General features: G+C 47.6%; 1 protein-coding gene across 3 annotated transcripts in view; it reads left to right on the plus strand.

The window, feature by feature from the left end:
* Window positions 1-21,987, plus strand: part of GDPD5 (glycerophosphodiester phosphodiesterase domain containing 5) — a 424,914-nt gene that overhangs the window by 282,982 nt on the left and 119,945 nt on the right. For all 3 annotated transcript variants that reach the window (XM_029602145.1, XM_029602143.1, XM_029602144.1), the window contains exon 3: window positions 21,194-21,297. In XM_029602145.1, the coding sequence (XP_029458005.1) occupies window positions 21,194-21,297 (104 nt within the window). The remainder of the gene's footprint in view (window positions 1-21,193; window positions 21,298-21,987) is intronic.

Consider the following 21,987-nt stretch of genomic DNA (forward strand, 5'->3'; position numbering starts at 1 on the left):
ATACATAGTTTATTTATTTATTTATTTTTTTAAATCTCAACCATCGCAATTGAGTTTACAAAGTGATTATGCGCTTTATGTATAAATGATTGATAAAGGTTAAAAAAAAAACCATTCAAAATCTTCTTGGTTTCAGATTTCTTTATGCACGTTTTTCAAATTGTGAAAGCTTTGAATCCTAACAGTAATGTGGAAGTGAAAAACAATCATATTGGGATCTCTTTATTACAGCTTTTTCTCCCTCCTGTTATGGCAAATCTTGGGTCTCATTTTGCAAAGCAGAGTTTCTTCCTGGAGCTCCGGTTCGCTGCTGGTATTAATTGTAGCCTTGGGCATCCTATAGATAGAAATGGCTGGGATATCTATCATCGAGAAAAGTCCCTACTGGGCCGCGCACGCCTGTGCAGGATGTTTATTAATAGCCGTGCAGTGATTTCAGTTGGCAAACGAAGGGACTTCTAAAATATGCCTTAATTGCTGGCAGCCCGAAAGGAACATAAAAAAAAAAAAAAAAAAATCACTCGGCTGTGACCCGCGCCTCTGGAGAAAGATGATACTGAACCTCGAGTTTGTAATAACCATCGCATGAAACCCGATAGTCTCTGAAGGAAGGAACGAATGCATCCCACTGAATTTCCAACTGCAGGCGGATTTTGTTTGAAATACCAAAAAAAAAAAAAAATGATTTTAGTATAAATGCGAGATGTTGTTGGCAGCCTGCCAACCAGCTCCGTGACATTTCAGGAGAGCTGGCGAGCAGGCGAAGATATAAACAAATGGCGACCCACGGTACAGAAACCAGCTGGCTCTCTCCCTTTTTTTTTTTTGCCCGCGCTCCTCGCCCTGCCTGAGCACCGGCTGGGGGTGCTTAGTCAGTAGGCGGGCGTGGTGACTTTGCGGGGTCCCGGCCCTTCCGCGGGCCGGAGACGGGAGTTCTACCTCTCGCCGCTAGATTGGGGAGGGGGGGGGGGGCCTGAGTGCGGAGGAGGCGCATGGCCTCTCCGGCCATTTTCTTGGCCTCTCTTAATTAAACTGAGCCTGTGTTAATTGTTGGTAGGGCCGGAGGTCTCTCTGATGGTTGCTTTTGTAGGGATTTTGCTGAGTAGGAGGCAAATTCCTACTGTAACCAGATCCTCCCGAGTTCTGGGATGAAACGAGAGCCTCTTGAAGCCCGGATTTTGCTCCTCATCTGCCGAGGCAGCAAGAACCTCCCCCCTCCCTCCTCCCAATAATCGAAGCAAAACCCATGCTCTCCATACCCGAAAAGCTGTGGCAGGGCGCGCAGACCCGTGGCAATCCCGCCTTCCAGGTTTGCAAAAAACTCCAAACAAACCCCGCGTTGCTATCCAGAGCCGTAGCTGCTAATCCCCAGATATCTGTGCTGCCTCCTCTCCAGCCTAATCCCAAACTATGCGGTTTGGATTTTCCATTGTATCCCTTACAGATGCAAGCTTAAGGCTGGGGGGGTCGGTGGAAATAGCACATCCACTTTTAATAAGCTTGCGATGAGTGAAAACCTGACAGTAACTGATAAGGTCGCATTCCCGGTTAACGCTGGTTATTGATGCAGCCACTTTAACGCTCTTATTATTAATCCTTTGCCCGGCTGCTCTTTTTCTTCCCTGGGTTTCTGTGGAATTCTGGCAAGGGCTTGGGTTTTCCAAGGTGAGCTCTTTTATAGCTCAAAGGAAATTAAAGTGAGTTTTTCAGCAAGCCTTTCTTTGAATAAGCGCTTCTGTCTGTCTAATATTGCGCCTTTACCCTGCATTGGGGGAGGAGGAGGGGGGGGCGCGGTTCTCTGCTGGAACCCAACTATGATGCCGTGAGATTGTAATAGGATTCGGTTCTTGCAATAAATACTCTGCAATAATTACTTTAGTGATGACCCTTGGCTGTTACAATGTGGGGGATTGGCCTATCGGGGCTTCGGGCATGCCCCGGTTGGGGCCGGTCCAGCAAATCACGTGGTTAGTGATGGTCGCGGCGGCCCCATGTCTGCAGGGGCCACTGTAACCAACCGCAGGCCTCGTCCGCACTTCTCTCGTGCTGGAAGCCCCCTTCTGAGGCTTTCCATCACTGAAGTGTGGTGGTGGTGTTGGTGGTGCCGCCTTCACGCTCTCTTTTCCTGCTGCTTTCTCGGAGCTGCCCGCCCCCGTTCACCGCGGAGGCAGGAAACAGTGAAGCCGCCTCCTCTTACGGGCTCATGTTCTCTCTCCCCCTTCGGGAGGTGGGTGCTGGCCTCCCACTGCTGTCTCACCCCCGGGTCCATGTTGCATGCCTTAGGGCTCCTCTGCGCGGGTCCGCTAGTCCTTGGGCTTCGGCAAAAAAACACAAAACTCTATCGAGACTTACAGTCTTCCCCTGCCTAAGGCAAAGGATGCCTCCTTCCGCAGCAACAGGCAGCCTGCTCACCGGGACCCTGTTAACACGGGGCTTTGCCTGCTTCCCCCTAACCACCAATGTAAGTAAAAAATATTTAAAAAAATAATTGGCTGCTGCTACTTACTGCTCCTGCATTTTTTAGGTAGAGTGTGTGAGTGTGTGAGTGATCCGGTCAGAGTGTGTGCAACTATATGTGAGTACTCATGTGTGACTCTGCGTGTGACAAAATGTGTGCGAGACTGAGTATTTGTGTGTCAGCATATGAGAAAGTGTATGTGAGTCTGAGCATTTGTGTCAGTGAGCATCTGAAAAAGTGAGACAGTGTTTGTGTGTGTCAGTGAGCTTGAGAGTGTCAATCAGTGAGCATGCATGACTGTTTTGTGCCAGTGAGCATGTGTGTGTAACGGTGTGTGTGTGTGTCTCCGTGATTGCGTGCAACTGTGTGAGAGTGTTATGTGTGAATGAACATGGAAGTGTGTGTCAGTGAGTATGTGAGAGTGTATATGTGTTGGGTGTGTATGAGAGCAAGAGGAGAAAGTCTGTGCACATCCCTCCGGTCCAACCATCTCAGGGTTTTTGGAATCAAAAGTTCTGACATATTGTATGTATTTATTTAATTTGATGTAAGAGTATGGGACCTTTTATCTTTATTGGTTTTAACTGTTTTGTAATATTTTATTGATGTTTGGGAAATTTTTTAAACATTTTATATACAATTGTTCTGACCTCAGCAGTGGGTACATGTTTGTATCTGTATATACTGTAGTTTAACTGTGTTTAGTGCATTCCTTCCTTCTGAGGATTCTTGATACTGAAACACTTTTTGTAACCCATGATAAAAGTCTGTGAGCCGAGCCTTTGCCCTTAAGAGAAATTCCCTCCCCCCTCCGCTTTCTCTCACTATCGGAAGAGCTTCAATGCCCCTCAATCTAACTTGAGTCTTGCTAGGTGCCTTCTAGGTTCAAGGGACTGCCCTTCATGCTTCCCCTGTGTCACATGGTTCTTAGGCTCTCTGCCATTGGACCTTGCCCCCTTGCCCCCAGCTTGTGGAGGCATTTCCCTTAGCAGCTCTTGACGAGAGCCCAGTCTTGCCCTTGCGGGCTTCAAAGTCAGCAGCGCTCTATAAAACTCCCTGAAACGATCAAGTTTGTACCTTCTTTTTTACTGCCTTCTTCTGAAGAGTAAATCAGCCTCATATCCCTCAAGCTCCCTACCTCCACCATAAACTAACTCCTGCAACTCAAGAGACTTCCTTCTCCCTCCTGCTACCCTGTCTCCAGTTACCAATGATCTTTGCCTTGGGGCTTACGTTTGAGATGCAACAATTGTAAGTAGAAATCTACCTGTACAATAAGTAATTTCAAACTTAAAGAATCTTTGTCTTGAGGACTGATTGGAAAGAAAGTTTATCTGCCTGGATGGCAAACTCAGATGTCTGTCTGATCCAGATCAATTGTAATTATTTGATATTTTATTCATTAACTGTTTTGAAATATGTATTCTTTTTATTAGCATGTTTTCTTCTATTATGATTGATGCTTTATGATTTTGTTTATTTTATGAAACATGATGATTCTGTTTTTCCATTGTTGTACTGCACTGGCTTGTTGCAGTTTCCAGTTCTGTTTTATCTGCATATTTCTATTTATACTTTATGGTTTCTTTACTCTGTATTTGGTGAGGGTCTTTCTGTGTTCTGCATGTATAACAGAGGTGAGGATTCTGCTAGTGTGGGGATCAGTAGCATCCTAAATTCCTTTGTTTTCCTAATAGGAGGTATATCGGTGTTTTAGGGCCTGGTGTAATATTCGTAATGTTACCTTTTCATAGGTGGGATTGTTACTCTTTGAGTGCTGGCTAGTAGTTCTATTTTGGTATGGGAGGTTTACTATAATGTAATTCAGTTTACGCAAAACTTTCCAAGGGGCCAAGTCCAAGCCTAACAATAGGCCTATCACAATATGAGTGCCAAATGTCTTTTGCAGGGTTTTGTGGTTGGCACCCCAGCAGTGCATGTAAATAATGTTTTAGTTTAGAAGAATGTCCTTTGTCATGTACATGCAATTATAAATGCATAATTTTTAATTGTGAGTGGGGAGGGTAGGGGGTGCCTAATACCCATGCACTGGCCCTGATTGCACTGGTTCCATATGGGGAAGCAGGAATCCATCTCGAGCTTTGTGTCAGTGGCTGTCCCCAGTCTTGACTGCAGCAGTGACCATGTGCAGTCTTGGCTATGGCTAGATTTTCTTTTTTATAATCCATGAGAAATCCAGCGGCATGAATGACTTCTGGTCCTCCTTACCCTGGAGTAAGTAGGCAGAGCAGAACCTGAAAAACCATAACTATAAAAGCAGCAGAAAGTGCAGCACACAGTGAATGGGAAGGGGCTGGAGTAGCAGGTGGAAGGAGCCAGGAGGGAAGGGCCTGTGCATTGTGAGTGAGGCTTCTGTCTGAGGTGGCTGGGACTGAGCTCTGAGAGGGGCAGGTAGCTGTGGAGCCAATGAGTCTCCTGGAGAGAAGGGGTGGGAAAGGGAGGGGGGGTGCAGCAAGCTGGGAAAGGGCTGGCAGCAAGAACTTTAAATAATGATGCGGGGGAGGGGCTAATTTTCAAAAGGATTTACACACTTAAAACTGGGTTTTACGCATGTAAATTCACATTACGCATGTAAGTGGGCTTTTGAAAATTGCTAAAATATATGCCATTGAATTGCCAAAAGGTCTGAGACGCATAAGTGTACTGTAAGTGTGTAAATTGGCTTTTTAAATTAATGATAGTATGTTATGTTTACATGTTAACTCCACTGAAAATTACCCCCTGAATGAGCTCATGAGCAGCAGCACAACAGCAGAATGTGTGTCTGAGCCACTGGCTGGCAGTGTGATTGCCTCATCACTTGGCAACTTTTCAAGAGCTGATTGGTTGGCAAGAGACTTTAACAACAGGTCAGGAATCCAGGATCTACATATACGTGAGAGAGACCGTATCTCAAAAGAGCCAGAGACAGGATGGAAGGAGCCCAGAGAAAGGCAACCAAAATAGTGAGGGGTCTGCATCAAAAGTCATATGAAGTGAGACTGAAGGATCTGGATACATATTCCCTGGAGGACTGGAGAGATAGCGCAGATACGATGCAGACTTTTAATGCACAAGAATAAAACCTTTTCCAATGGAAAGAAATCTGTAGAACTAGGGTCACAATATGAAACTTTGAGGGGATAGGAACAGTTAGGAAATATTTCTTCAAGGGGGGTGGATGCATGGAATGACTTTCTGGAAGAGGTGATGAAGTTCAAAAGGGTGCAGGATAAACACAGAGGATCCATAGCAGCTAAAATATGGAAATAAAGAAAAGCAGAGCAGCAGTTGTTACCCTAAACGAAATAAAAAAAACTTGCTGGGCAGAGTGGATGTTCTACTTGGGTCTTTTTCTGCTGTCACTTAATGTGTTAATCAGACTTGTGGTGGGCACAGGGCCAGCCAGATGACTGGATGGAAGGGGGACTGCAGTTCAGTTTGATCATTCATGGTCTAGGGATCTTCTTAGTTATTTAGGAAAAATGTGGAATCTGGGTTTTTCGATATTTTGGCTGCAGGTCACATGGCACTCTCAAGGGTTGGCTTCCTACGCTTTTGGGAGCTGTTGAAACATGCGCTGCACAGCCAGCGCACAAGGGTGTTGGGCATATAACCCTTGGGCCTATTTTGGCTGATATTTTCTTACAATCCGCCCCTGGGGATGACCATCACCAAGGGCTACCAGTGATCCAGAGAAGCCCAATAGAGACCTCCCATTTAAGGGACCAGTCACAAAGTAAGTGTGGGCAGGAACTTATATTTCCGGGGGTATGATTATAGGGCGAGGCTGGGAAAACAAGGCTCATAGATTGGATTTTATGAACACTGTTGTCCCACTGAAATCTGCGCCATGCACAGGGTTTTAATAGGAATCACTCAGTATTGGATCTGGGAGACTCTATTAAAAATAACTGGCGGTAATTTTAAAACAAAATTTTATGAAAATGTTTTTTTCAGTCCATGCACAATTAAAGTGGTGGAATTTATTGCTGCAGGATGTGGTTCAAAGTTAGTAACATAGCTGGGTTTAAACAAATTTGGACCCGATTTTGGGGAGCGGATCCATTAACCGTAGCTAGGCAAGCACGGGGGATCACCACCTCCTCCCCCCCCCCCCCCCCCCCCCGGAAGGTCCCTTTCCTGTATCTCATTCCCAAGTATGCCCGAGTGACCCAGGCTGGCCACTCATCGGAGGCAGGGTGCCGGACTTAATGGGCCATTGGACTGAGCCAGCACGGCCCATCTTATGTTCCAAGTTTCCTCTCCATTAGGGCAGTTGCTCTTAGCTTGGACTCAGCTGGACTTGGACTAGTGCCACTCCTTAAGGATGAGGAAAGAGAGAGAGTGGAAGGCGGGGGTGAAAGGGAAATAGAACCAAAGGTTACTAAGAGCCAAGAGAAACAGATAAGTATGAGAAAAAAAGAAGTGTGAGGCTTGCTGGGCAGACTGGATGGGCCGATTGGTTTTCTTCTGCCGTCATTTCTATGTTTCCATGAGGAGGAGTAGACAGTGAGGGAGGGAGAATAAGAGAAGATGCGGGGGGGGGCGCGCACAGAGTCAGCAGGGTGAGAACCAAGGCCGTTTTATTCCAGACACAACAACATCTTTAGGGCAAACGCAGTCCATGCAGGCTGCCAGCCTCAATAAAACCAAAATAAAACGCCTTCTGGCCCTTGGGCTCATCCTACAGAAGCTGGAATCGACGATAGGGTTCTGGCATCCTAAGGCAGCTCAGGCAGAGTTCTGCTTGCTAACGTGTACAGGAGGGGCAGGTCTGGAAAAGAGCAGCTTTCGGTGTCCGTGTGGGTGCCGAGCAAATGGCAGCAGCACAAGGCACAGCACAGCCCTGCCCTGTACGCGGGAGCACCTGCGAGCCCAGCGGGGAGTCGCATCCCTGGCCCTGAGAGACAGCGCCGGCCAGGCGCACTAAACAGACAATTTCCAGATGGGGAAAGCCTTTTCTCTCGGGCCAGTACAGTACTGAACCTCTATTGGACGCGCATTTTCGACGCGCTAGCATTACCCCTTATTCAGTAAGGGGCGGAAAATGCGCGTCCAACCCGCGGGACCTAATAGGGCCCTCAACATGCAAATGCATGTTGAGGGCCCTATTAGGTATTCCCGCGCGATTCAGAAAGGAAAATGTGCAGCCAAGCCGCACATTTTACTTTCAGAAATTAGCGCCTACCCAAAGGTCGGCGCTAATTTCTTCGGGCACCGGGAAAGTGCACAGAAAAGCAGTAAAGACTGCTTTTCTGTGCACCCTCCGACTTAATATCATGGCGATATTAAGTCGGAGGTCCCAAAAGTTACCAAAAGTAAAAAAATAAATAAATAAAAATTTGAAGTCGGCTCGTGGGTCGAAAACTGGACGCTCAATTTTGCCGGCGTCCAGTTTCCGAACCCGTGGCTGTCAGTGGGCTTGACAACCGACGCCGGCAAAATTGAGCGTCAGCTGTCAAACCCGCTGACAGTCGCAGCTCCGGTCCAAAAGGAGGCGCTAGGGACGCACTACTGTCCCTAGCGCCTCCTTTTACCTGTTTTTTTACCGCCGGGCCTAATTTGCATACTGAATGGCGCACACAGGAGAGTGGCCTGTGTGCGTGCCGGGCCCGCTCTCCCGCAGACTTTACTGTATCGGCCCGTCTGATAGGGATTGGTAGCCGGCTCTTCTGACGCGGCGCTGGGTCCTGCCGTGCCCAGGCTCTCCGTGGTCAGGGAGCGGCTGCACACATCCACACTTCTAGTTGCAGGCGGTCCTCCTTTGTGTTTTCTTGGTGGTTCTGGGAGGCCGTTCCTACTTCTGTTACTCGGCAGGGAGGACTTTCTCCTTCACAGACTCAAATCTAGCCGAAGGCTGAGAGGACTGTTGCTTTGTTTGTGCAAACTTGATTTCCTTGCCTTATCATTATATAAACCTCAAGGCAGATTACGACCAATCAAATAAAATGCATAATACAAAAGCCATAATTGCAAGTTATTGCATCTTTGTCAGTAACAGTTCTAAAACTAAATGAGTCTTATTAAATAAGATCTCTGATTTAAGGTGCCTGCCTAACCTGAGCAGTATAAAACCACTGTAACACATGCAGTCATGGTGAAGAGAAAGTCTCCAGGTTGTGCCAGCCGTGGGGATCCAGATATTGACTGTTTGCCAGGATGGTTGCCTCTTCCTGCTGCCAGTTAGGTGGCTCTTAGGCAGGGCCCTGAGCTCCCTGCAATGCCGCGGAAAGCACCACAAAGTCTGCTTTCTCACCCCTGCAGATGTTGGCCGCGGAGAATTGCAGATCTGCCACCGCAGGTCCCTCTTCCTCTTCAGCTGAACACGGCCGGATTGCAGGCCCCGCCGCGGAGGGGGCAGCCTGGCTGCTTTCCTGGTGACGGCTGGTGCTGGCCATCAGCATGCGGCAGGGTTCAGGGAGGAGAAGAAGGACCTGGAGCCTCCGGCCAGGGAAAAGGGAGGGGGAGCTGTGGTGACGCCCAACCAGTACCGGCACTGCTGCAACCTCCGTGGTACGGTTTCTGCCGGGTTGGGGGAGGGGGTTAGTTTTTGGCGGCAGAAGAGGAGGGAGCAGCCCAAGTGTTGCCGCTGCTTTCCCCCTCATCCTGGTTTTGACTGGGGAGGGGTGCAAAGAATACACAGGAAGGAGATTGAGAGAGGTTTGAATTGAAAGGCAGTGGGTGGGGTGGGGGGGTGGTTGACTAGAGGAGGGAAGTGAGAGGATGGGTGGTGATGGCAGGAGGGAAATCGGAGAAGGTACAGAGGGAGGGAGGGAGAGTGAATGAGGGGATCGGAGGGTAGAGGTGGAAGGATGAGTGAATGAGGGGGACGGGGCAAGCATGAGAGGATAGGGTGGGAGGGCAGGAGTGAGTGAGGGGTTCGGAGGAGGTGCAGGGGAAGGAGGGAAAGTGAATATGGGGATGGGGCAAGAGTGAATGAGGTCTGCAGGTTACCCCCGTGCTTATCAGTTTCCCAGACTGTAAAAGCAGGGCCCTCGGATGCTGTTTGAATCCAATTCCCCTTTCCTCACTCACTGCCCTCGAAGCAGAGAGCAATGATGGAGTTGCATTAAGCCTCAATACTATCTGCTAAAAGTAGCAACCGCCACACCAGCAGGTTACCCCCAGTTACCCCCATGCACGCTTTTCTTCATTCCCATCCTCGAGCCTTTTAGGGATCCTTAGTGTTTATCCCATGCCCCTTTGAAATCTTTCATTGTTTTAGTCTTCACCATCTCCTCCGTAAGGGCCTTCCAGGCATCCACCACCCTCTCTGTGAAGAAATATTTCCTGACGTTGGTTCTGAGTCGTCCTCCCTGGAGTTTCGTTTCATGACCTCTAGTTCTACTGATTTCTTTCCAATGGAAAAGGTTTGTTGTTGATTGTGCATCATTAAAACCTCTCAGGTATCTGAAGGTCTGTATCACATCTCCCCTGCACCTCCTCTCCTCCAGGCTGTACATATTCAGAGTTGGTTGGAGGGCTATGAATTGTGAGAACAGAGAGGTGTGGAAAAAAGATTGATGTTGAGCAGGAAGGGTGCGAGTGCCTCCTTCTCCCCAGCCAGGGCCCCTCTCTGACCCCCCCGTACGTCTCCCCCACTCATTTCCTTTTCCTCTGATTCCTAGTTCCTCCTCCTGTCCTCCCCTCCATCTTTGTGGAACCCCATTTAAGGGTGTGATCTGACCTTTGCTGGGGTCACAGTAAATCCCAATGTAAAGTCACCAGCCCTTTGGCCTGAGGGTATGGGGTCTTCTCTAATTGGGGGGGGAGGCTATCTTTCCGAGGCCAAAGACGTGTAGGTGGAATCCCCTCCCTATGTGTTACTATCAGCTCTTTGGGACAGGTACACGGCAAAGAACAAGCTGGACTCACTGTGATTTGGTTCAGATTAATCAATTTGCATAAACAAAACTATTTCCAGTTACATCTAGGTTCAGGCTGTTCTCTTTTTCTCTCTCTATGTGGAAATGTCCCTCAGTACTGGGCCCTGAGATGTCCTTACCCTCTAGGGAGTGGAAAGCTGAGTGTCCCAGGTGGGCTGAGGTATCCTATTTGTGGATGAATTCCCCCTCCCAAAGGCACCTGAGATCCAGATGCTCTCCAGACCTTCCACAGTCATTCGGTGCCCTGGGTCCCAGGGGGGGGGGGGGGGGAGACTCCTGTAGGGGTCTCCAGATGCCGTCGTCTCTTCTTTTTCTTGCTCTTCTCTCAAAACTGCTTCAGTGCACCTCTCTGGAGGAAAGATCCCAGGCTGGGAAGAATCGGATTTTTCCTTTCCCAGCCTTAGCGTGAGGAAGGGTGTCTGACTACTTCCTTCCCAAACACCTGGAAAAACCCTTCTCAAAGCTCCAACTTCCAAAAAGACTTAGGGCAGTGAGGCCTCTAGGTCTGGAGACAAAACAGAAACAGCTCCTAATTCTTCAAAAGCTAACGCAAAGTGCCACCCTGGTTTCTCTATTCCCTCTCCCTTAGGCACATAGGGCTCGCCTCTCCAGCAAGCCCCAGAAGAGCTGCTGCTCGGGATGGTAATCCCCCCAGGGCCATCTAGTGGAGACCCAGACGATCTCTACATTTGTACCTCTCCTGCCTGAGATTCCGTCTCAACTGGCCTCCTCGGAGGTCCCCTTTCTCTCTTTTCCGTTCCCCAGATCTCTTCCCAAGCCAAATAAATGAACTGGACAAATACATTTCAGAAAAGGACTTTATTTTTTATAACATAGAATTTAAAAAGCGCATTAATGTGCAAATGCATGCAAATTTTGCTGCATAATTGCAGGTTTAAAAAAAAAAAAATCTGCCGCAGAATTTGCTACCCCTTGAAAACTCCGCCGCAGGAAACTGGGTGCACTGCTTTTAGTGTGCTCCCTTCAGAGATGGCCCCATTCTGCACCTGACGGTTTCCCAGCACGTTCCAGCTGCAGCCATTCCTCAACACTTCTCCCGGTGTTTGGTAGAAATTGCTCGTTTTTATGCAACTGAGTTCTGCTGCGTTTCCTTGCTGGCCTTCTAGTTTGCGGGTACTTGAAGCCATTCGGCTTTGCCAGCTTCCCCTTTTCTGAAGGAGCTGACGGTTTGCATTGCCTCCTTCACTTTGACTCCTCTTGAAACAGAAGTGGAGCTGTACAGAGTCCGACCTTTTCACATGTGATGTTTTATGATGGCTTTTCAAACTCTTCCCGGCAGGCCCCGCCATGCCTTGAATTCCAATGAGGGAAACGGAGCTGCTGCTAATGTGTTAGTGAGCTTTGCTGACCATCGTTTTGGCTGCAGTTTGCCATTGTACTGAGCTGTTTACTCTGGCCTCTTGCTATGAGTTCCAAAAGAAGCAGGAGCTGCCCTGGCCGCTATAAAAGATTTCGGGTTTCTGTGGGCAGATGTGGAACGACTCCAGTGTGCTCCACAATTTGTGCTTTATGCAAATCCTGATAAAAAAAAAAAAATTGTTGAAATGAAAGACTGTAAGTGTCACAGAGTATTGGGATGGAAACTGGGGTGAGGTGGGAGGAGGGGGATAATCACGTGGCGTGCTCCCTGTGTATAGTGCAGCAGTGGTGTACATAAAGTATTTGGCACCTGGGGTGGATAATGCCTTTTGGCACCCCCTCCCCCCAGATTCACCTCTTCATCCCTCCTCCTCCACCCCCCCCCCCCCCCCAAATGATCTCTGGTTCCCCTCTACCTCACACAGGCTCCTGCTCTCTCTTTCTCTCTCTCACAAACACACCTTCACAAAGCTCCCTCTCACACAAACATGCACTCTCACTCTCTCACACACACACGCTCTCACACAAACATGCACTCTCACTCTCATACACACACAGACATGCTCTCACACACAAACACCCTCTCACTTCCTACCCTGCTCCCCATCAGAAGCACAACAGCAGCAGCTTCCTCCTTCACACCCCCCCCCCCCCGTGACAGATGGGTGACTCTTCATTTTTCATGAGGTGGCCGGGGGGGGGGGGGGGCTGGGGGGGCTCTACATATGGGGGGTGGGGAGGGGCAGCGCTGTTGCTCTTCTTCCTGCTTCGGGCCGCGACTACATAACCTTTCCTTCTTCCCGCCCGCGCGGACCCATCACGTCCTCTTCCGGGCCATGGAGTGGGGGGGCGGGAAGAAGAAAAGGCTGTGCAGTTGCCGGCTCCAGACCCGTGGCGCTCTAGGTGGCCGCCCAGGGCTCCCGCCGCTCGCGGCCCCGGAGGTCTCCCTCTTCTACGCGAGTGGGAGGGGGTGTCCGTTTGCGGTCACCGAGCTCCTGGCTGGCACCCCCTTCCTGGCTGTCACCTCCCCTTAGTACGCCACTGTAGTGCAGAAGGATAGGGATTTATGCAGCAGGATCCCTGCTGTGTTTCGGAAGCAGGCGTGGAGGACCCGGCGTTTGGCTTTTTGTGTCTGGGCTTCTAGAAGGGCGAAGAAAAGAATGGGATGGGAGGGGTCATTATCATCCAATTACAGTTGAATAAAGCATAGGGCAAAAGTGACTTTAAGCAGAGCGATGCAGAAAGCTGCGTTCAGCCCAACGCACAGCTTTACCTGCCCTGGAATGCGCGTTTCCTGCCTGCCGATGCAGCCAGGGGTTCTGTGCGCGGAAAATGTGCGCCCCAAAATGGGAGCCCCGCTTAGCATCCTGGCATGGGAAGTCCCATGCAGATGAGGGCATTAAGCAGTACTCCCTGATGCAGAGGGTTGCGCTGGCCTAACCCGGGTTTTCTTACTGCTGGAATCTTAACTCCTGGGTCAGCGATGGAGTTAAGTGTCTGGCGCTCCTGTACGGATGCTTTAAAAAAAAAAGAAAGCTTTCTGCGCTCCACCGCCATTTAGCCAGATAGGTGTGAAATTATGCGACTAAGTGGTGGCAGCTAACCACGGCCAGAGAGCTGCATAACTCCATACTTATTCGGCAGTAAGTATGATTATCTGGCTTGCTTTTTTTTTTTTTTTTTTAATTCTCAGCACAGTCTCTTTCTTCACAGGTCTCCCCATCCCCCACAAGAGCCTAAATGTGCTTTTTGGCCTGTGCCAAACGCACATTTTAACCCAGTCTGTGCACTTTTCAACTGCCAATGCATCTAGCCTATCATTTGCTCGCTGCATCGGGAGTTAAAAACGTGTTTAATCTGTTGTGTGAAAACTGTGCGCCGAAATCCTGGCACGGTTTTTAAATGCACAGATCGTTGCATCGGCCCAAGAGTGAGCGGTGGAGCAGATCTGAACCTGCATGCAATGATGTCTTCTCTGATTACACCATACTCGCAGTTAACCAGTGAGCAGAAGCGCATGGGTGTTTGTATCTTTGGTCGGCTGTGCTGAAATGCTGCCAGAATCCTGTGTAGCAGCAGAGGGGAAGGCAAGTCAGTTTTGTCACTCCTTTTAAGCTTGGTTGATCCTCCTTTTCCAGAGTTTTTCCTCTTCGTTAATCTTTTTTTGCAGTCAGCAGATGAATGAAGTTTCAGCACGGATCCGGTAGTGGTTTAAGCGCCAATAATACAGGCCTTAGGCATCGCCGAATGAGCGATGGCGAAATCTGTGCCGGAAGGGCGAGAGGTCCAAATGACTGGGAATATGCAGTAAAGTTAGAAAGTGCAGGCAGCAAGGGATGGTGGCAGTCAGGGCCACCACAGTGAAAAGTAATGCTGTCTATTTATTAAGGGAGGTACTTCAATATATATATATATATATATATATATATATATATGTAATTTAAAAAAAGGCCACAGAGTAAAGATGCCGTGATGGCTGGGAAGCAAATTGCACAATGCAGCTCGGGCGACTTTACTCCCAGGCAGTAACTCCACTTCAACCATTCGAGTTGCTGCACGAGTGCACCTTGCCTCTTATTTTCTTTCATATTTTTGCACAAAACAAAGTTGTTAATGGTTTCCAACAGATTTGCTCCAGGGGCAGCTGTATTTGAAAATATAAAAAAAGAAAAGTGTTATTGATTTTATTTTCTGCTTAGAAAAGGCAGCCGTTCCCATCAGAGCAAGGAGATAATTCAGCCCTTTCGCCTGTCTGATGTGCCATCTGAATAAAGTCCTGCAGCGTGGCGGCTGTGTGAGGCTCATGGGAAGGGTTTAACTTTGCGGGGCCGGACCAGTGACTGGGCACTGCCGTGCAGAGGGGACCCCCAGTTCAGTTCCGGGCTGGGACTTTGCACCCTATGTGGGCTGAGGGATGGGGAGGTGGAAGAACATGGTGGTAGTAAAGTTGCCCTCCATTTTGAATGGCTCTGAGCTCCCACAATGCATTGCAGGAGGCTTGGCACTGCCCAGAGGCGCAGGCACAGAGGTGGAAGCAAGCTATGTAAGCGTCCCATTGATGCTAATTATTTTGGAGCAGTAATTGGTATTTCAAAGACTGAAATGGAAGTGTTTGGCTGGAGTAGTCTCAAGGGTGAGAAATGATCCAGCGGTGCATACAATTCCATCATGATGTGTTGAGCCAGACACCACATCACAAATACTGTGCTATGGTTCTGGTTTTCTAGCTGCAAAGCTCATTTTTATTCAAAGTTGTGAATCCAGCAACCTGATTATAGTACAAGTATGAGAGGCCATCCTTCTCATGACTGCAGATCGCCTACGTGTCTGTTGCCAAGAAGAGAGACCTGCAAGGCTCTGGGAAAAAAAAAAAAGAGACTCTGAGAGAAGGCCAAGGTGCTCAGTTTTCCCTCCTGGATCCTCGAAACAGTAGCATGGGTTATTTCATACCAGTTTTTCTAGCTTCCATCCTGTGATGGTTTTGGTCTGAATGTAACTTAACCGCACCCCTTCCTCTTTGCAGGGGGTCACCTTCAGGCGTCTATAGCCCTGGAACAAGGCTCTTCTAACGGGGGGACAGCTTCCGCTACAAGGGGAGTCTCACACCAAAAACAGGAGTCCCCATACCAAGAGTGTTGTTCCAAAATAAAAAAAAAACCAAACCCAAAACTTATTTTAGAGTCCAAATTGCAAAGGCCAGAAAGTCAGAAGAAAGATTTAAAAAAAAAAAAAAAAAATTAAAATAGCACAGTTCAGTACTTGAAATCAGAAAAAGCTTCCCAAGACCAATCACAAATAAATTCCACAGCTGTTACAGTTCTTCTTCACGCAGCACTTGAGCACAGTCCAAAAGAATTTCAGGTTCCCACCAAGGCCCCTTCCTCCAGGTCTCAGTGAAAAACCCAGAAGACTCTCTCTTTTTCCTGTAATCGGCCTCCCCAGGCAGATTGGTGTCCCCTTAATCTCTCCGACGGCCCTTGGCTCGCCTGAAAAGAGTTCCCCTGCTCCTTCAGCAACTCTCTCCAGCCCTCAATCCTTCAAAGACTAAAACTCCGAGACGGCGAAGTCCTCCGGAAAAGTCCTCCCAGTGCTTGCTGGACGCACCTATATATCCCCACCACCATATCCCATCCCCTTTGAGGGAAGGAACCTCCTGTCCCACCATCCCTTTACTCGTACCTCCTCGAGCCTCCCCTTACTGGCAGATTCTCAGCACTAGAAATCGTGCACAATACGACCTTACAGTGAGGCCTAAAATACCTTACAGTATTGAGATGGGTGCAGAGAGAACCAGGATCATCTCTTAATGGCATGAAATGAGGTTGCGAATACAAACAGGCTGACAAAACCATTAAGGGAGTGTACTTAATGGTTTTCAAAGGCCTTAATGGTTTGGCTTCCTCTACCTTTAACTATGCCTTGAAGCTTTATCAACCAACTTGGAGCTTACGTTCAGCATCCTATCATTTACTCTTGGTTCCCTCTTTTAAATTTATTAGACTGGATGAGTCACGTGAGTGCCTCTTTAATGCACAGGGCCCATTGTTATGGAATGTTCCTTAATTAAATTTAGGATTATATAACCCCACCCCGGTGTGCAGGTCTAGCATGGGTGGAGCCTTAAAATTATTTATAGACTCTTTGGGGCTCGGACCCTAACTAGCTCTTATCCTTCCCTTTACTCCCAAGGTTTGGATCATTTCGACTGGGGGCTGAAAGGGGGCCTCTCAGGTCCCAGTGCGGGGTGGCTGACTTCCTTCCTGGAATTTCCCTGGGTGAGGTGATTTTGATATGCACACTGTGCCCCAAAGAAGATGCAAGGACCACTGGGTTTGTGTCCAAAATAATTTTACTTGACAAAGTTCCTCATGAGAGACTTCTAGGAAAAGTAAAAAGTCATGGGATAGGTGGCGATGTCCTTTCATGGATTGCAAACTGGCTAAAAGACAGGAAACAGAGAGTAGGATTAAATGGACAATTTTCTCAGTGGAAGGGAGTGGACAGTGGAGTGCCTCAGGGATCTGTATTGGGACCCTTACTTTTCAATATATTTATAAATGATCTGGAAAGAAATACGACGAGTGAGGTAATCAAATTTGCAGATGACACAAAATTGTTCAGAGTAGTTAAATCACAAGCAGATTGTGATAAATTGCAGGAAGACCTTGTGAGACTGGAAAATTGGGCATCCAAATGGCAGATGAAATTTAATGTGGATAAGTGCAAGGTGATGCATATAGGGAAAAATAACCCATGCTATAGTTACACAATGTTAGGTTCCATATTAGGAGCTACCACCCAAGAAAGAGATCTAGGCGTCATAGTGGATAAAACATTCAAATCATTGGTTCAGTGTGCTGCGGCAGTCAAAAAAGCAAACAGAATGTTGGGAATTATTAGAAAGGGAATGGTGAATAAAACGGAAAATGTCATAATGCCTCTGTATCGCTCCATGGTGAGACCGCACCTTGAATACTGTGTACAATTCTGGTCGCCGCATCTCAAAAAAGATATAATTGCGATGGAGAAGGTACAGAGAAGGGCAACCAAAATGATAAAGGGGATGGAACAGCTCCCCTATGAGGAAAGGCTGAAGAGATTAGGACTTTTCAGCTTGGAGAAGAGACGACTGAGGGGGGATATGATAGAGATGTTTAAAATCATGAGAGGTCTAGAACGGGTAGATGTGAATCGGTTATTTACTCTTTCGGATAATAGAAAGACTAGGGGGCACTCCATGAAGTTAGCATGGGGCACATTTAAAACTAATAAGAGAAAGTTCTTTTTTACTCAACGCACAATTAAACTCTGGAATTTGTTGCCAGAGGATGTGGTTAGTGCAGTTAGTATAGCTGTGTTTAAAAAAGGATTGGAGAAGTTCATGGAGGAGAAGTCCATTACCTGCTATTAAGTTCACTTAGAGAATAGCCACTGCCATTAGCAATGGTTACATGGAATAGACTTAGTGTTTGGGTACTTGCCAGGTTCTTATGACCTGGATTGGCCACTGTTGGAAACAGGATGCTGGGCTTGATGGACCCTTGGTCTGACCCAGTATGGCATTTTCTTATGTTCTTACTGAAGACACCAGTGGGTTGATGACACAATAAATATGAATTTCCAGCACCACAGCTCTCGCCCTCTCTTTCCGAATCTGTGTCCTCTGTGCAAGAGTCTTTTGGACAGGCTGGGAATCCTGCCACCCTCCTGAGCAGTGGTCCCCTTTGGTGAAGGCCTTTAGTGGGCAGGAACCCTTCCCATATGGCAAAAATCTGTCTTTGCACAGAGAGTGAATATCTCTCTTTCCCCAGGGGTTGTGAAGACTCTGGGTGAGGGCTTACTCACATTAAGGTGTCCTTTGTTGTGATGGGGATCCCAGGAGGGAAGAGATCCTTGTTAGAACTGCAGGTTTCATAGATCCACAGATGGGTTGGAAGAGGGGCAGGAAAACACTACCTCCCAGGTCTTGGAAAATCAACTTCATCTGGTTCCCCAAAAGCAAATAATGCCAGAGATATTGTGCAACAGGTCACCACCACTTCAGGGGCAGGTCTTCCCTATCCCTGAGCGTCCAGAGCACAGGCCTCCCCGGTCCCTGTGTCCTGGAAAGGCCCAGGTGTTTAGCAAAGCCTCCTACCAAGTAAAAGTCCAAAATTCAAATTAATCCCTGCACAACCACTCTGAACCTCGAGTGGAGAGAGCAGCGGTGAAGCCCTGGTCTGCACTGAAGGATCTCTGATGGCTTCCAAGGCTGCAGGATAACTCAGGAGAAACCTCCAACCTTCCTCTCTAACTTCCAACTTAGACTGACCCTAGAGCCCTTTGTGGAGCTCTGCCTTAAAGCCTCCTGCAGGGGCTATCCATGACATCACCCGCAATGGGAAGGGCTGCAAATGAATGGCTCCTCCCCCTAATTATCTTCCTCTAAGTGCACTACTCTACATGATCTCAGGGCCAACTGGTAACCCGGAAAGCTGCCCGAGTTTCAGGAAAAGGGTGAAAACCTTTCTTAATCAAATCTATAATCTGGGAAGCACATAATGGATTATTCATGATCTTTTATTCACTTTTTTAAATATACTGGGAATATGACAGCTTTTTAAGGTTTTAAGTTATATAATTTTTTAGATTTCTGTTTTTTAATGCATAAACAATGATGAGCATAAAATAATGTACTGATGTGAAGTAATTCCACGACAGCAGGTTTTAAAATAATCCTGTGAGAACAAGTAATCAAATGCGAAGGTATGGGGTATTTGGCAGTTTGAAACGATTCTTATTTAAGTTTTATTGTTTAAATTGTTATGTATGTGTCTATTAGTTTTATATTACTATGATTGTGCATTTGTAAACCACTTAGAATTTTAGATAGGTGGTATATCAAATTTTTTAAATAAATACTGCATTCAGAGTTTTGTCCTGAGGAAACAGGAAGGATGCATATCCCTTAGGAAGATAACTTCTATGGTATTATACATGAGCAGTATCTATGACTGTATGTGTTTAGTTTTTTCCTTGACATGTATGGTGTTAGTATGTTGAAACTTACATGGATTAGTTTGTTCATGGTTTCAGGGCACTTTAGGCTTGATAATGGAGGGTTTCGTGTTTTTTTTTTTTATAAGTGGGAGTGGAGGGGAAATAGGATTTCAACTCTTATCTCTTTAGACGGTCATCGTTTTGGTGGACTTCCCTCTTTGTTTACAGTTTTTGGATGATTTGTTGGGTTTCAGTCAAACTCAGTATATGTAGTTTGTTTTTATTTTCCTATAGAAGTGTAGCCGTTCCCCGTTTTAGTGCGTTACCCTGGACTTGGGGTACTTCGGGTCTGGGTTCAGGTCCGGAAGGGGAGGAAGATTTCTCTTCCGGGTTCCCTGGCATTGTCTATCACCACCTCTGTGACGATTTCACAATTAAATTCAAAGCTCTCCAGAAGTTGTCAGATAGTGAGGAACAATAACAGGGAGGCCAAAATCAAAAGAAGAAACCCGGAGGAACAAAGGGGTCCCTCCATCCCCTAGTGAGTGAAAGAAAAGGGATAAAATGGCAGGAAAAAATATCCTCACTCTTGAGTCGGTAATAGGTGTTCAAATGAAATAGTCTTTACTGTAACTTAGGATGATCCAGGCCACAACAGCAAAAATCAAAAACAGCATCAGAAATATAATGGCAGTGAATATTATTGTCAGTTTATCCATCTTAGGTGTTAGTTCTCTTCTCACTTCCCTTGCACCATTATCCATGGAGAAAAATTTCTCACTCTGTCATATTGGGTAACTGGAATGGAGTTCCAGCATAAAAGCAAACAAAAGATAGAAAAATATCACCAGACGCAAAAACTGAAGGGTGGCCATCCCCAAGTACAAAAAAATCCCAAACTCTTAAATGTCTTTCTCAACTGGAAAATTCTCAATAGGAGTTAGCCCCTTGAGTCCTTTTCTCAAAAATATCTCAATTTCTTCTTAACCCTTGCTTCTTCATGTTGCTCAGATAACAAGATCCTTGCCTCATTCCTTTGGGATACCGAGGGTTCGCCCTTCCCTTCCAACTGGTCAAGTTCAAAGTCCAAAAATCTTATTCAGAAATCCATCTGTGTCCAAATACCCAGTTGTGAAAGATGATGAGCAGAGCCCCACCCAAAAAAAGGATTTTGTCGGTCTTCTCTTGCAAGCCTGTGAAGAATCTCAAGCTCCACTTTCTTTCTCGCGATCCTGGCGGGATGCAGACATCCTGAAGAGTTTTCTTCCTCCTCAGCTGAAATCCTGGGCGGGAGGGATCTCGTACTTCTCCTTGGGAATCTCCTGCTGCTCTCCTCAGCTTCTCCTTCCCACCTGACCTTGAGATCTCTAGTAGAGATCTCAAGCATACTCCAGATGCCGTACCCCCAAAATGATGGGGGTTACAGCAATGGGAGGAATTCCAAAACAGAAGACCCTTCCTACTATCCCTAGCTAGAAAATCTCTTGGGGAATATTAGAGACTGGTGATGCCCGGACACACAAGGTCTAAAGCTGTTGCTCTTGTTTTGTTAACAGTGTTTTGGGGATTGGGAGTGAAGAGTTTGCCAGCCTATTTGTATTTGAATTTTTGGCACCAGTTGCTGGTGGATTGTAATGTTTTGTTTTACTTTTTTCCCCACATGGAATTAGGTTGACCACAGTTCAAACTCTTTAAGCACTACGACCTTATTGAAGGTTAATTGCAGGCAATACCCAGTGGCCGCCTGGTGGAAAAGGAGGCCACAGGTGTCGTTTCAGCAGAGGCTACAGATTTCTCAGATATAGAAGAGTGAAATGGAGTTTCTAGGAAAGAAAGATCTGTGTTGTGTGCTAACCCGTTGGCTTGGCGGTGTCCTCCCCCCAATTCTTGGATGCCGCTTCCAGCGCTAAGAAACTGTGCAGCTGTGAAAGTGCTGGCTTCAGATTTGAAAGAGTTAAATCTTGACCTCTTTCTCTTCTCTCCACAGTGGGAGCGCTTTTGGTTCCTGATGCTAACCGTCACCTTCCTCCTGACCCTGGGCTGGCTTTATTTCTGGTGCAGCGTTCACAATGACTACGACGAGTTCAATTGGTGAGTGAGGCGTTGCGGGCCGCCATTTTGGGGCCCGGGTGAAGGCAGTTTTTTTCACCTGGGTGGTGGGGGGTGAGGGGGAGAGGAATCCCTCCTTCCAGAGCTCTTAGGTATTTGTGTAATGTACCAGGGGCAGTGGGGAAGCATTTTTTGGTTGGGGGAGGGGGCATGCAAATTGTCCCCAACATCTCCGCCCCCAGCTGCCATGCTGCTATGTACATGGGGTCTGGAGAGTGGAGGGAGGAGAGAATGGGGGATTCAGGGAGAGAAAGGAAAGGGAATGGGAGGAAAGAAAAGAGGGGCCAGGAGGGTGGGGATAGAGGAGGGGAAGGATCAGGATTGGAAGGTGGAAAGCGAAGGGGTATTGGGAATGGGGCGAAAGAAAAGGAGGGGAAAATTGTGATGGGGAGGAGAAGGAAGAAGCTACAGGGACCCCCCCCCCCCCCCTCACACCTCTATCCCCCTACCCCTTAGCCCCTTTGAACTCACTCGCCGTCTTTCACTTCCTTCCCTTCACTCGTCCTGGTTCACTCCCCCTCCCACGAACCCCTCATTTATCCCGGTTCACAACTGCTCCCCCCCCCCCCGCCGCGATCCCCAATTCACTCCATCCATTCCCCCCCCCCCCCATTCCAGTTTATTCTCATTTCCAGTTCACTCTTCCCCCCTTCATGACTGGTTTACTTCCTT

The sequence above is a fragment of the Rhinatrema bivittatum genome, chromosome 5 (genome assembly GCF_901001135.1).
Source record: "Rhinatrema bivittatum chromosome 5, aRhiBiv1.1, whole genome shotgun sequence".
NCBI lineage: Eukaryota > Metazoa > Chordata > Amphibia > Gymnophiona > Rhinatrematidae > Rhinatrema > Rhinatrema bivittatum.